Here is a 15,629-nt window from a genome sequence, read left to right on the forward strand (position 1 = left end):
AAAATAAATGTTTTTCCTCCTAACAAAAAATATATAATTACACATCACACCTTGCTGCTGTTGCCAAGCCTATCAAGACCCTGATTGGTGAACCACAAATCTATTCACAGCTCCTTTTGTATGTTGGTGAGGTTAGGGAAACTCTCACACACACTATGCTTTTTAACATGAAATGCTCTCATTATTTTGAGTTAATCAAGGAGAAAGAGAACAACATTTTTGTCAAATGCAAACTCTACAAAGGCAGCATTGTTCTCTTTGCCAGAAACATCACATCAAACCCCAAAAATCATCTGGAGGTTGAGCACAACGTTGGAAACCAAAGTCCCAGAAATGCATGAAAGAGGAGAAATCTACACACAATATGATAATAAGTATTCTAACAACATTCAAAACAGTAATATTAACATATAGTGAGAGTAGGGTGACTCCCCAAGCAGGTCTTGAACCCAGGCCACCAGCATCCATGACTAGCACCCTAACCACTAACCACTGTCCCAATAAGGGATATCTGCAGGCCACCAGCATCCATGACTAACACCCTAACCACTGTCACAATAAGGGATATCTTGAGGACATGTGCTTATTGGGCCAGTATAGTGAGGTCCATAAGAAAACCTAACCCCTCATCCCTAGGCAATAGATTTGAAACAGCCTGATAGGTCCAGAAGAAACCCTAACCCCTCCTCCCTAGGCAATAGATTTGAAACAGCCTGATAGGTCCAGAAGAAACCCTAACCCCTCCTCCCTAGGCACTAGATATAGAAACAACCTTTGAAACCCCTCCTCCCTAGGCACTAGATATGAAACAACCTGATAGGTCCAGAAGAAACCCTAACCCCTCCTCCCTAGGCACTAGATATGAAACAACCTGATAGGTCCAGAAGAAACCCTAACCCCTCCTCCCTAGGCACTAGATATGAAACAACCTGATAGGTCCAGAAGAAACCCTAACCCCTCCTCCCTAGGCACTAGATCTGAAACAACCTGATAGGTCCAGAAGAAACCCTAACCCCTCCTCCCTAGGCACTAGATATGAAACAACCTGATAGGTCCAGAATAAACCCTAACCCCTCCTCCCTAGGTACTAGATCTGAAACAGCCTGATAGGTGTAAGCACCAGGGTAATTTCAATTTGAGGTAAATCTCAGCTCTGTTAAAAAATACACTCAAGGAAAACTATTATTGATCATAATAATTCAGGTGTATCATGTAAAAACAGGTTAACATACCCCACTAACATTTGACAACTATACAGAAAGCTCTTAAATTGCTGAAATATGTCATTCAAATCAATGATAAAAGACTAGTCAGATTGACTGACATCTGACACAGACATGGTTGCGTAGCAGATAGAAACCCTAACCCCAGAGTACGGTGAACCAAGAGGTTGTGAATTGAGAACATCTTGAATAATAATTATAAAGTATAAATGAACATGCACAATGTAATCATGTATGTCAAAGTGTGTTAAATATTTAAATTGAAAACACAATGTTAAAAACACTGTTGGTGTGAGTATACCTATCCTTGACAACAGACAAAGACCTATGGAATGGATCGATCAGCGGTTCACCAATCAGGACCTTGATATGCTCGGCAACAGTAACAAGACATTATGTGTAATGAAATATTAACCTAACTAACCCACCGAAAACACATGCAACGGTCCAATGAAACATGTCTAGGTCATTAATATCTTAAGTCATTAATATCTTAAGTCATTAATATCTTAATATCTTAACAAATACGAGAACAGTCTATTGGAAATATTCCTTGCACATCATGGGAACATTCCTATGAAAACATTAGCTAATGGCCTAATGAGACTCTTTAAGGGAACGTTCTCCAAAGTTATGGGAATGCTTTGTTGTTAGCTGGGACTAACCTGCAGATAAACTAGAGAGAGAGAGAGACAAACACTGTGTTCTATCTGTGTAGTGTTAGCGACGCATCACGCCACTGCAGCAGTGCAGATAAGCAAGTGAAACGTTGGGATTGGCAGGGAAAGCAGCCTGGGTAGCCCCCTTTTCTGCTGGTCTCACAGATCTGCCTATCACAGCTTCTCTCAAATGTCGCACAAAAGCAAATTACATTCCCGCAGTCTCTAATTGTGTACAGTGTACATTTTTGAACACCTGTATGCAGTCGTTGTTCAAGTGGATCTTGGTTCTTATACGGACCCTGTCTAGGTTAAGATGATGAGCTTTTGTTTTGAAACGATAGATTTGTATTCTGTTTTTTACTATAGAAAACATATGTGTGAGATGGCAAGGCAGGAAGACAAGGGTTAATCTAATCACCCCCCCCCCAGGACTGCACTGTGGGATGGATTGAGTAGGAAGAGGAACTACCCACCACCCACTCCACCCCCATGGGACTGCACTGTGGGATGCAGTCAGTCAGAAGGGGAGCCAGGGAACTCAATTCCAGTTCTAGAGTCATGGGGAGAACAAAGGCTACAACACATCACATAGCTACATACATCAAAAAGTCAAAAGTACAAGTAAAACCTTTTACAGTCATCTTGTAGTCTGTGAGAGCAATCACACTGTACTACTTAGCACTTAAGGGGAACCATGTCTTGTCGTATAGTTACCAAACTATGCTCTGGAGTCTAGTCTTGAGGTGTCACAATCCTGAGCAGGGCTATGTGGCTTCTCTAGCCCAGGGCCCGGTTTCATAAAGCATCTTAAGTTAATTTCCCCCGTATATTTTCACTTAAAGTTTACTTAACTTTAAGACAGTTGCACAAAACATTTTATGGTAAAAAGTGAAAAGGGTTCCCTATGAGGTCCCTTAAGTGTTTCATTCAGTATGGATATCAATGTAAACAGCATTTGTGGAGGAGAATGTTGCTTTCTTCTGCCCTGGTTCCGAAAGGAAAACATCAACCAGCAAGCTAGCTAGGTATCTAAACATTGGAAGGTGCACAATCCATAGCTATAAAGCTAGCTGGCTGGCTAGCTACCTACGCTGAAAGTTAGCTTGACGTGCTAGAATGTAATAGAAAAAAAGTTGAGAGAAAAGTAACTAAAATAAATGTTGCATTATCTTCTTAATCAATTTGTTTCTCCTGTCTTGAATGTAGAAGTTTTATTTGGCGATAAAATAAAAGAGATCTCTTTGATGAGACACTCATTCAGCGAATCAGGTCGTCTCCGTGGTAACCAGAGACTCTTTCTGCATTAGATGCCTTCAAACTACCATAAAACCCTTAAATTATGCCCTTACCTAAGGAAATGTTTGACTGGCTCTATGCAACGCCCTTAAACAATTTTAATAGGTTAAGGAAATTATACCTTAAGAGAAACACCCTGAGGTCTGGCTTCAGCGTTAAGCAGAAAAGCAGCCAGTGATTAATCTCTGGTCATGTCCTGAGGAGTACATATGTAATGTAACCCCACGTACACACACATAACACAGACACAGAGCCACTGACATTAAGATTGGAGTGAAGTTTCCTAAAAGGCTTAAATAACCACCGACTGTGCAATGCTATATCCAGGCAACAGGTGGGGCTCTCAGATCCGTCATGAAGAAGTCAGCAACCTTGAGTTCCTTGTCCAAGACTGAAGCGCTAAGACTAGCTAAATAAATCCATGGAGCATTTGTCCCGTTACCTTAAACATTTTACTCAATGAAACTATCTATGGTCAAAGAAGCCCTTCGGTGCAGATCATATACCGTGTACAATGAAGATAAGCAAGCAAGTTACACATTATGTCATTATATTTGCTCATCTTCGGTTCATGCCCTTCAGTCTGCAACCTTTGTCCTGGGCACATTCACTACCAGACTCTGCATCATTAAACAGTTAACATATCCTTCTAGCTGCATCTGTTTCTGATGGTACTGAAGATGAGTGAAGGTCACAGTTGAGTGGCTGCAAATTGAAGAGATGCACGCACCAGGGGTTCATTTCCCATAGGAGACCATTGCAGTCATATATGCCCATCCAAGCACAAAATGTGCATTGAGGACATACAGTTCACAGAATTCAGCTTACACATCTAGAGGAGCTTCTGGCAGAAAAACAAGCAATATATTTAACAGCTAAGAATACCAAATAATACTGTAGATTTAACAGCTAAGAAAACCAAACTCAAACACATCCACAGATGTTGTAGGACAATATATTATATCATAAACAGTACGGCAACATAGTTACAGACTAAATAGTAAAGCAAACTTTAATATGGACCAGTCTGACTATACACTATTTCAATTAATGTCACCCTGAACCGAGGATACATCTAACAAGTATCCACAACATATCCACAAAGACTAAATAACCGCTAGGCTACTTGAAAAAGATCTACAAAAACACTTGCAGAGATGCTTGAGCTTGACATCAGTCCAACTGTGCTCTACCAGTGTATTGTGAGAGTGTGACGTCAAGCCTACTGTATAGTTTAACCTGCTCAAGAGGTTCCACTTGTAAAAACACAAAGAAATGTGAGATAATGATGACCAGTACCTGAATGAGAGCTATACATGTAGACAAACTTGGTCCATTTGTAGTGATGAATCAGGGCAATGAGGGGCTCCTGAAGCTCCGGTCTCAGCTGGATCACAAACTGGTTGTTGGTTTCAATTGGGAAACTGGGTGTCACAAAGCAGACGTGGAGAGCCCCGCAGAACGACATGAGCATGTTCATGGTCTTCCTGTCATACAATCCAATGATGGCATAGACTCCTTTGGAAAACTGTGAACAAACTGTGGAGAGGAAAAGTAAGAGGAAATATGAACATGTTAGGTTTATGACAGTTCCTGTTTATACCGGTATCAAACCTTGGGTTGCAAGGGCCTATTGCAACTTTCTGCCCTGTTTCTGTAAAGTAAGTCAGACCGGTCTGGAGAGGGTGGGAGAACATGAAAAGATGAGAGCTCCGAGGGGGTCACAGTTCAACATCAGGGGGACGACAATTGTTGATAATGTGCAGGGTGTAAACAAGTTTAATTTTAAAACACATTTTGTAGAATAAAACATATAATAAAACATGTAAACGGGATCAATAAATTAATAGATAAATAATTAAATAAGTACATAATTGGAAATCACACCAAGGGATGAAGAGATTAAGTGGTACAAAGATAAGTGCTATGTTAAAGTGCTTGATATAATACAATTAAATATGAAAAAGACTAAACCAGATTGAGCAAATAAATACATTGTTTTTTATTGAACTTCCTCTTCCTGTCGGTGGCCCTGTCCGGCTCTCTTAATTAGGCCCTCACTAACTCCCACTGTCAATGCTTTATCCTCCTCTTTACCATTCATTCCAAGTGGAGCCAAGGTCTTAAATTTGGCTATCCACCTGGATTAGGGTTAGGGTAGAGTAGGGTTAGGGTAAGGTTAGGGTAGAGTTAGGGTAGGGTTAGGGTAGGGTTAGGGTGTGGTTATGGTAGGGTTAGGGTTAGGTTAGGGTTAGAGTAGAGTTAGGGTAGGGTAGGGTTAGGGTAGAGTTAGGGTAGAGTTACAGTAGGGTTAGGGTAGAGTTAGGGTAGGGTTAGGGTAGAGTTAGGGTAGAGTTAGGGTAGGGTTAGGGTTAGGGTAGGGTTAGGGTAGGGTTAGGGTAGGGTTAGGGTAGGGTTAGGGTAGAGTTAGGGTAGGTTAGGGTTAGGGTTAGGTAGGTTAGGGTAGAGTTAGGGTAGGGTTAGGGTAGGGTTACAGTAGGGTTAGGGTTAGGTTAGGGTAGGGTTAGGGTAGAGTTAGGGTAGGGTTAGGGTAGGGTTAGGGTAGAGTTACAGTAGGGTTAGGGTAGAGTTACAGTAGGGTTAGGGTAGAGTTAGGGTAGAGTTAGGGTAGGGTTAGGGTAGAGTTAGGGTAGGGTTAGGGTAGAGTTAGGGTGTAGTTATGGTAGAGTTAGGGTGTGGTTAGGGTTAGAGTAGGGTTAGGGTAGAGTTAGGGTAGGGTTAGGGTAGAGTTAGGGTAGGGTTAGGGTAGAGTTAGGGTAGGGTTAGGGTAGGGTTAGGGTAGGGTTAGGGTAGGAGTGGGTTAGGGTTAAGGTAGGGTTAGAGTTAGGGTAATATTAGGGTAGGGTGAGGGTAGGGTTAGGGTAAGAGTTAGGGTTAGGGTAGGGCTTAGGGTAGGGTTAGGGTAGGTTAGGGTAGGGTTAGGGGGTAGGGTTAGGGTAGGGTTAGGGTAGGTTACATTTTGGGTAGGTTTAGGGTTAAGGTTAGGGTAGGCTTAGTGTTAGGGTAGGGTAGGGTTAGGGTAGAGTTAGGGTTAGGGTAGGGTTAGGGTAGAGTTAGGGTTAGGGTAGAGTTAGGGTTAGGGTAGGGTTAGGGTAGAGTTAGGGTAGGGTAAGGTAGGGTTAGGGTAGGGTTAGGGTAGAGTTAGGGTTAGGGTAGGGCTAGGGTAGAGTTAGGGTTTGGGTAGGGTTAGGGTTAGGGTAGAGTTAGGGTTAGGGTAGAGTTAGGGTTTGGGTGGGGTAAGGTAGGGTTAGGGTGTGGTTAGGGTCAGGGTTAGGGTAGTGTTAGGGTAAGGTTAGGGTAGGATAGGGTTATGGTAGTGTTCGGGTGGGGTTAGGTTAGGGTTAGGGTAGGGTTAGGGTAGTGTTCGGGTGGGGTTAGGTGGAGAGGAAAAGGAAAGAGGAGGAGAGGTTGAACATGTGATTTGAATTGATTGCCATAATGGGACCCATGTCCTCATTAAAGTTATACTTTTGACTCATCTGCCCATAGAACATTCTTCCAAGTGTCTTGATGATCATCCAGGTACTTCTATGTGCTTTTTGACAAACTTGAGTCAACTTTTTGGAGTGTAAGGGGGCAATTATTTTTTCACACAGGGGAATTGGGCATTATATAACTTAGTTAATTAAATAAATAAAATAAGTATATATTTTTGTTATTTGTAAACGCAGGTTCCCTTGATCTAATACTAGTATTGGTTGAAGATCTGATTACATTCAGTATAAAAAATATGCAAAAATCAAGAAAATCAGAAAGGGGCAAACACTTTTTTCACAGCAAATATAAAACAGGTTATAAAAAGAAATGCACTGCTATTTGTACGAGAACAATGAGAAGAGATGCGGTAATTGTCACATCAGGAATGCAACGTAGTGCCATGTTGGTGACAGCTATCTTTGCAACCATTCATTGATGCTCTTAATAGGGTGTTCTTTAAAAAAAATCTTCTTCAAGTCTCTATTTCTCTGTGTATATCTTTTCTTTCATTCCATAGTGCGGGCTCAATCATTTCTGCACTGTCACTCATTGTGGCTTCTCTCTGCAAGTGGTTTGCTTGTTATCCAATAGAAGTCTCTTGTAGCGATCTGAAAAGACAGGAGCTGCTGCCATACTATTGTATGATAAAGAACTGCAGCAAAGGTGTCGTATACACACTGTCTATATTTATATAGAACGCTTTGATGTATACCTGCTTGCGAGTCAGCTGACTTTATTCATCTAGACATTGCTGTTCAGTGAAGAAAGAAAACCAAAACAGTGATTCAAGTCTACAAGAGGAAGACTTGATCTGGAGGGCCTGTAAAAGTTTCTCTGTTGCAGCTGTGTTCGCAGGGAGAACGCTTTGTTATCGTTTGAACTTCAAAAATAAACCTAATTGGAATTACTCGTATTAAGCGGATTTGAATTTAGTTGCTTTCTGATTATACAGATGTAGGATCTTAATTTGAGCCAGTTTGTTACAGCGGAAATTCTTTCCTGCAGCAACAGGAAATGGGAATTATGTGGATTATCATTTATTTATATTTTTTTGCAGGGATTGTACATTTTTTAAGGGCGAAATCAAGTCTGAAATTTCAAAGTGGAAATTACAAACTTCAGAAGCCTTTTTAAACCTCAAACCACATTTTTCTGGTGATCAAATTAAGATTCCCCATCTGTATTCTGTGCAGATTTTATTAGTCTTTACTGTGTATGCTATGTTGTTCCTATCTAAATCTCAACCACATTTATCCTTGTAACAGCTAAGTCCATTTTTCCTCCAATGCAAAAGATACCAGAAGACTCTTTTATTATTGTTTTCAAGATACACATCTTTCTCGCTAGGAGATACAAAGGCAATACAAGACTGGACAGTTCTTTTATATCCTTGTCCCATGTACCTTTAATCTCTTTATCATTACCCTCCAGTGTATTTAAGTACAGTACTCTAGCTATAACAAATTCGTCCCACTGGGCACACCACGTAATTTCAATGTGGAGAATTGGGTCAAATTTGGTTTGATACGTTGATCAATGAGATTACAATCTATTTTCACCCACTCAAAAAGACAGTCAAACGTTTGTTGAATTCCCAATCTGTTACCACAATGCTTCAACCATCTAAAAGTAGAACCAAATTCCAATGGAAAATCAATATCTGATTTTCAGTTTAGTTGTCAACTAAATGTGTTATCACTGCACATTCAAACATTTAAAAAGCACAGCAAAGTTTAAATGGGAATACAATGTCAGATATTTTGTCAATTTATACAACAATTTAAAGTGTTATGACTTCATCTAATAGCAGAACTAAATAACACTGGATTGCAATTTAGATAAAAATACATATAAATACATATAAAATATAATTATAAATATACAGTTGAAGTCGGAAGTTTACTCACACTTAGGTTGGAGTCATTAAAACCGGTTTTTCAAACATTCCACAAATTTCTTGTGAACAAACTATAGTTTTGGCAAGTCGGTTAGGACATCTACTTTGTGCATGATTGTCACGCTCGTCATAAGGAGTGGACCAAGATGCAGCGTGGTATGTTTCCATTCCACGCCAGCAGCATACCACCCTGCATACCACTGCTGGCTTGCTTCTGAAGCTAAGCAGGGTTGGTTCTGGTCAGTTCCTGGATGGGAGACCAGATGCTGCTGGAAGTGGTGTTGGAGGGCCAGTAGGAGGCACTCTTTCCTCTGGTCTAAAAAAATTGGGGACACTGCCCTGTATAGGGTGCTGTCTTTTGGATGGGACGTTAAATGGATTTCCTGACTCTCTGAGGTCATTAAAGATCCCGTGGCACTTATTGCAAGAGTAGGGGTGTTAACCCTGGTGTCCTGGCTAAATTCAAAATCTAGCCCTCAAACCATCACAGTCACCTAATAATCCCCAGTTTACAATTGGCTCATTCATCCCCCTCCTCTCCCCTGTAACTATTCCCCAGGTTGTTGCTGTGAATGTGTTCTCAGTCAACTTACCTGGTAAAATAACAGATAAATAAATCCTTTGTGGAATAGAAAGAACAAAACTAACAACCAAAGCTACTACTATGCTCACAGGCGACTATACATAGACAAGATCCCACAATGAGAAAATGGCTACCTAAATATGATCCCCAATCAGAGACAATGATACACAGGTACCTGTGATTGGGAACCATACCAGGCCACCAAAGAAATATAATTCCCCTAGATACCCCAACCCAACCAACATAGAGAATAAACAGCTCTTTATGGTCAGGGGGTGACAATGACACAAGTCATTTGTCCAACAATTGTTTACAGACAGATTATTTCACTTATAAATCACTGTATCACAATTCCAGTGGGTCAGAAGTTTACATACACTAAGGTGTCTGTGCCTTTAAACAGCTTGGAAAATTCCAGAAAATGATGTCATGGCTTTAGAAGATTCTGATAGGCTAATTGACATCATTTGAGTCAATTGGAGGTGTAACTGTGGATGTATTTCAAGGCCTACCTTCAAACGCAGTGCCTCTTTGCTTGACATCATGGGAAAAAGAAAATAAATCAGCCAAGACCTCAAAAAAAATTGTAGACCTCCACAAGTCTGGTTCATCCTTGGGAGCAATTTCCAAATGCCTGAAGGTTCCACGTTCATCTGTACAAACAATAGTATGCAAGTATAAACACCATGGGACCACTCAGCTGTCATACCGCTCAGGAAGGAGACGCATTCTGTCTCCTAGAGATGAATGTACTTTGGTGCAAAAAGTGCAAATCAATCCCAGAACAACAGCAAAGGACCTTGTGAAGATGCTGGAGGAAACGGGTACAAAAGTATCTATATCCACAGTAAAAAGAGTTATCGACATAACCTGAAAGGCCGCTCAGCAAGGAAGAAGCCACTGCTCCAAAACCGCCATAAAAAAAGCCAGACTACAGTTTGCGTCTGCACATGGGGACAAAGATCTTACTTTTTGGAGAAATGTCCTCTGTTCTGATGAAACAAAAACAGAACTGTTTGGCCGTAATGACCATCGTGATGTTTGGAGGAAAAAGGGGGAGGCTTGCAAGCCGATGAACACCATACCAACCATGAAGCACGGGGGTGGCAGCAGCATGTTGTGGGGGTGCTTTGCAGGCAGGAGAGACTGGTGCACTTCACAAAATAGATGGCATCATGAGGAAGGACAATTATGTGGATATATTGAAGGAACATCTGAAGACATCAGTCAGGAAGTTAAAGCTTGGTTGCAAATGGGTCTTCCAAATGCAGAATGACCCCAAGCATACTTCCAAAGTTGTGGCAAAATGGCTTAAGGACAACAAAATCAAGGCATTGGAATGGCCATCACAAAGCCCTGACCTCAATCGTATAGAACATTTGTGGGCAGAACTGAAAAGGCGTGTGCGAGCAAGGAGGCCTACAATCCTGACTCAGTTACATCAGCTCTGTCTGGAGGAATGGGCCAAAATTCATCCAATTTATTGTGGAAAGCTTGTGGAAGGCTACTCGAAACGTTTGACCCAAATTAAACAATTCAAAGGCAATGCTTCCAAATACTAATTGAGTGTATGCAAACTTCTGACCCACTGGGAATGTGATGAAAGAAATAAAAAATGAAATAAATCACTCTACTATTATTCTGACATTTCACATTCTTAAAATAAAGTGGTGATCCTAACTGACCTAAAACAGGGAATTTATTCTAGGATTAAATGTCAGGAATTGTGAAAAACTGAGTTTAAATGTATTTGGCTAAGGTGTATGTTAACTTCCGACTTCAACTGTACTTGATGCATGTTGTCACGATCGTCGTATTGAAGAGACCAAAGCTCAGCGTGATGTGAATACATCTTTTTAATGAAAGACGGAAAAAACACGAAGTACACTAAACAAACAAAACAACAAAACAACACGAAGTACACTAAACAAAACAAACAAAACGAACGTGACCACTATCAAAACTGAGTGCAAACATGCAACATCACATAGACACTAACCCATGAAACTGGAAAATGGCAACCTAAATAGCATATCCAATCAGAGACAACGATAAACAGCTGCCTCTGATTGGGATCCAATCCAGGCCACCATAGACCTAAAAAATGTCTAGACTAGACACACACATCTAGACATACAAAAAACCCTAGATGAGACAAAAACACACATACCACCCTCGTCACACCCTGACCTAACCAAAATATATAAAGAAAACAAAGGATACTCAGGGCGTGACACATGTGGTCATTGCAATTTGAGATCCTGCACAGACTATTGTAGCATTTGTGAAGAGCTCCACAGACCAGGACATTTGTGAAGAGCTCCACAGACCTAGGACATTTGTGAAGAGCTCCACAGACCTAGGACATTTGTGAAGAGCTCCACAGACCTAGGACATTTGTGAAGAGCTCCACAGACCTAGGACATTTGTGAAGAGCTCCACAGACCTAGGACATTTGTGAAGAGCTCCACAGACCTAGGACATTTGTGAAGAGCTCCCCAGACCTAGGACATTTGTGAAGAGCTCCCCAGACCTAGGACATTTGTGAAGAGCTCCCCAGACCTAGGACATTTGTGAAGAGCTCCCACAGACCTAGGACATTTGTGAAGACCTAGCTCCACAGACCTAGGACATTTGTGAAGAGCTCCACAGACCTAGGACATTTGTGAAGAGCTCCACAGACCTAGGACATTTGTGAAGAGCTCCACAGACCTAGGACATTTGTGAAGAGCTCCTAGGACATTTGTGAAGAGCTCCACAGACCAGGACATTTGTGAAGAGCTCCCCAGACCTAGGACATTTGTGAAGAGCTCCACAGACCTAGGACATTTGTGAAGAGCTCCACAGACCTAGGACATTTGTGAAGAGCTCCACAGACCTAGGACATTTGTGAAGAGCTCCACAGACCTAGGACATTTGTGAAGAGCTCCACAGACCTAGGACATTTGTGAAGAGCTCCACAGACCTAGGACATTTGTCCACAGAAGAGCTCCCCAGACCTAGGACATTTGTGAAGAGCTCCCCAGACCTAGGACATTTGTGAAGAGCTCCCCAGACCTAGGACATTTGTGAAGAGTTCCACAGACCTAGGACATTTGTGAAGAGCTCCACAGACCTAGGACATTTGTGAAGAGCTCCACAGACCTAGGACATTTGTGAAGAGCTCCACAGACCTAGGACATTTGTGAAGAGCTCCACAGACCTAGGACATTTGTGAAGAGCTCCACAGACCTAGGACATTTGTGAAGAGCTCCACAGACCTAGGACATTTGTGAAGAGCTCCACAGACCTAGGACATTTGTGAAGAGCTCCACAGACCTAGGACATTTGTGAAGAGCTCCTAGGACATTTGTGAAGAGCTCCACAGACCAGGACATTTGTGAAGAGCTCCACAGACCAGGACATTTGTGAAGAGCTCCACAGACCTAGGACATTTGTGAAGAGCTCCACAGACCTAGGACATTTGTGAAGAGCTCCACAGACCTAGGACATTTGTGAAGAGCTCCACAGACCTAGGACATTTGAAGAGAAGAGCTGAAGAGCTCCTAGGACATTTGTGAAGAGCTCCTAGGACATTTGTGAAGAGCTCCACAGACCTAGGACATTTGTGAAGAGCTCCACAGACCTAGGACATTTGTGAAGACCTCCACAGACCTAGGACATTTGTGAAGAGCTCCACAGACCTAGGACATTTGTGAAGAGCTCCACAGGACATTTGTGAAGAGCTCCACAGGACATTTGTGAAGAGCTCCACAGGACATTTGCCATCTTGAACATGTACGCTTTCTATGATTTCATAAGAAGACATTTATTGTTACAGTAACCTCGAAATGTGGCCAGGGACGTGTTACTCATTTTAAAGTTGAATAAATACACTGAGTGTTCAAAACATTATGACACCTTCCTAATATTACACCCCCCTTTTGCCCTCAGAACAGCATCAATTCAAAGCCTTCCACAGGAATGCTCGTCCATGTTTATTCCAATGCTTCCCACAGTTGGGTCAGGTTGGCTGGATGTCCTTTGGATGGTGGACCATTCTTGATACAAACAGGAAACTGTCGAGTGTGAAAAATCCGGCAACGTTTCAGTTAAATATTTTGTCTTGCCTATTCACCCTCTGAATAGCAGACATACACAATCCATGTCTCAATTGTCTCAAGGCTTAAAAATCTTTATTAAGGGTTCTTTAGGGTTCTTTAACCCTGTCTCCTCCCCTTCATCTACACTGATTGAAGTGGATTTAACAAGTGACATTGATAAGGGATCATAGCTTTCACCTGGATTCACCTGGTTAGTCTATGTCATGGAAAGAGCAGGTGTTCTTAATGTTTTGTATATTCAGAATATGTGTATTGTCTATTTTTAGTTTAATCCTGGACTGAATTTAAACAATAGATGTTGATTACTTCCCAAATACCAAATAGGCCTAAATAGCCCCGTTGATGATATATAATTGATAAAGTATGATTATAGTATGATTAATTTGCTCTGCTCAACTTACCCTTTGGAATGACTTCAACAAGAACAGTGAATCCGTTAAGTGGAGGTTTCTCAACATTCATTCTCACAATAGCACATTGGTAAGTCAGTGACAAATATCAATGCTGGGCTTGTTTAAAAACCTGGTTGGGAGACTAAAAGGATAGCTGTAGATGAATCAACTCTCCAGCAGGAGGTGCTGCTCAGCTTATTGTTATTTGGGGATTTTAGTGGATAATTACATTGATGATTTGATGTTGTTTCAAAGGTACACATTTATACAAGGTTTGTCTATGTTGAAAATTGATGACATAATCACGTGGTTGACATTTCACAAAACAACAGTTCCAATGTGTTTTCCACGTGGTAGATTCCACATCACAATACGTTGACAAATTTACATTGAAAACAATGTTGATTGAACCAGTTTGTGCCCAGTGGGCTATTCATGATAGCGGACCTTGGATTGTGCTCAATGGAGATTGTTTGCACCACAGCCTTTCACTCAGCAGTGAGAAAAACAGGTTTTTCTCCTGAGGGGTTTTTGGGAGATGCAGAATGCTCCGAAAGTGAATGATCCTCTCTGATTCTCTGGCTCCCCAGTGAAAACCAGCTGAGGGCAGCTGAGGCTCTCTCGTCTGGCAGCCTGCTCTCTAGCTGGTGAGATTTGCTTTGGCTACAGAGAGGATCAAATAAAGACTGTCCGTCCAGTTGGGACAGTCTTACGCAACCTTATCTTTGCGGAAGCACGCCGTGTTGACAACAGTGATAATGCATATTGACTTTTAAGAGCATCGAGACAAGTCACTGTTCCAGACAAGAACTGGAGCCAGACCTAATCATGAATCAGAGCCAGACCTAATCATGAATCAGAGCCAGACCTAATCATGAATCAGAGCCAGACCTAATCATGAATCAGAGCCAGAGCTAATCATGAATCAGAGCCAGAGCTAATCATGAATCAGAGCCAGAGCTAATCATGAATCAGAGCCAGAGCTAATCATGAATCATGAATCAGAGCCAGACCTAATCATGAATCAGAGCCAGACCTAATCATGAATCAGAGCCAGACCTAATCATGAATCAGAGCCAGACCTAATCATGAATCAGAGCCAGACCTAATCATGAATCAGAGCCAGACCTAATCATGAATCAGAGCCAGACCTAATCATGAATCAGAGCCAGACCTAATCATGAATCAGAGCCAGAGCTAATCATGAATCAGAGCCAGAGCTAATCATGAATCAGAGCCAGACCTAATCATGAATCAGAGCCACCTAATCATGAATCAGAGCCAGACCTAATCATGAATCAGAGCCAGACCTAATCATGAATCAGAGCCAGACCTAATCATGAATCAGACCTAATCATGCCAGACCTAATCATGAATCAGAGCCAGACCTAATCATGAATCAGAGCCAGACCTAATCATGAATCAGAGCCAGACCTAATCATGAATCAGAGCCAGACCTAATCATGAATCAGAGCCAGAGCTAATCATGAATCAGAGCCAGAGCTAATCATGAATCAGAGCCAGACCTAATCATGAATCAGAGCCAGACCTAATCATGAATCAGAGCCAGACCTAATCATGAATCAGAGCCAGACCTAATCATGAATCAGAGCCAGACCTAATCATGAATCAGAGCCAGACCTAATCATGAATCAGAGCCAGACCTAATCATGAATCAGAGCCAGACCTAATCATGAATCAGAGCCAGACCTAATCATGAATCAGAGCCAGACCTAATCATGAATCAGAGCCAGACCTAATCATGAATCAGAGCCAGACCTAATCATGAATCAGAGCCAGACCTAATCATGAATCAGAGCCAGAGCTAATCATGAATCAGAGCCAGACCTAATCATGAATCAGAGCCAGAGCTAATCATGAATCAGAGCCAGAGCTAATCATGAATCAGAGCCAGAGCTAATCTAATCATGAATCAGAGCCAGACCTAATCATGAATCAGAGCCAGACCTAATCA

At 41.7% G+C, this 15,629-nt stretch overlaps 1 protein-coding gene across 3 annotated transcripts in view; it reads right to left on the reverse strand.

Moving 5' to 3' along the window:
- Positions 1-15,629, reverse strand: part of LOC112234658 (glutamate receptor 1) — a 105,618-nt gene that overhangs the window by 69,157 nt on the left and 20,832 nt on the right. For all 3 annotated transcript variants that reach the window (XM_024402894.2, XM_024402893.2, XM_042309484.1), the window contains exon 3: positions 4,481-4,720. In XM_024402894.2, the coding sequence (XP_024258662.1) occupies positions 4,481-4,720 (240 nt within the window). The remainder of the gene's footprint in view (positions 1-4,480; positions 4,721-15,629) is intronic.

Source organism: Oncorhynchus tshawytscha, linkage group LG30, assembly GCF_018296145.1.
Source record: "Oncorhynchus tshawytscha isolate Ot180627B linkage group LG30, Otsh_v2.0, whole genome shotgun sequence".
NCBI classification, from domain to species: domain Eukaryota; kingdom Metazoa; phylum Chordata; class Actinopteri; order Salmoniformes; family Salmonidae; genus Oncorhynchus; species Oncorhynchus tshawytscha.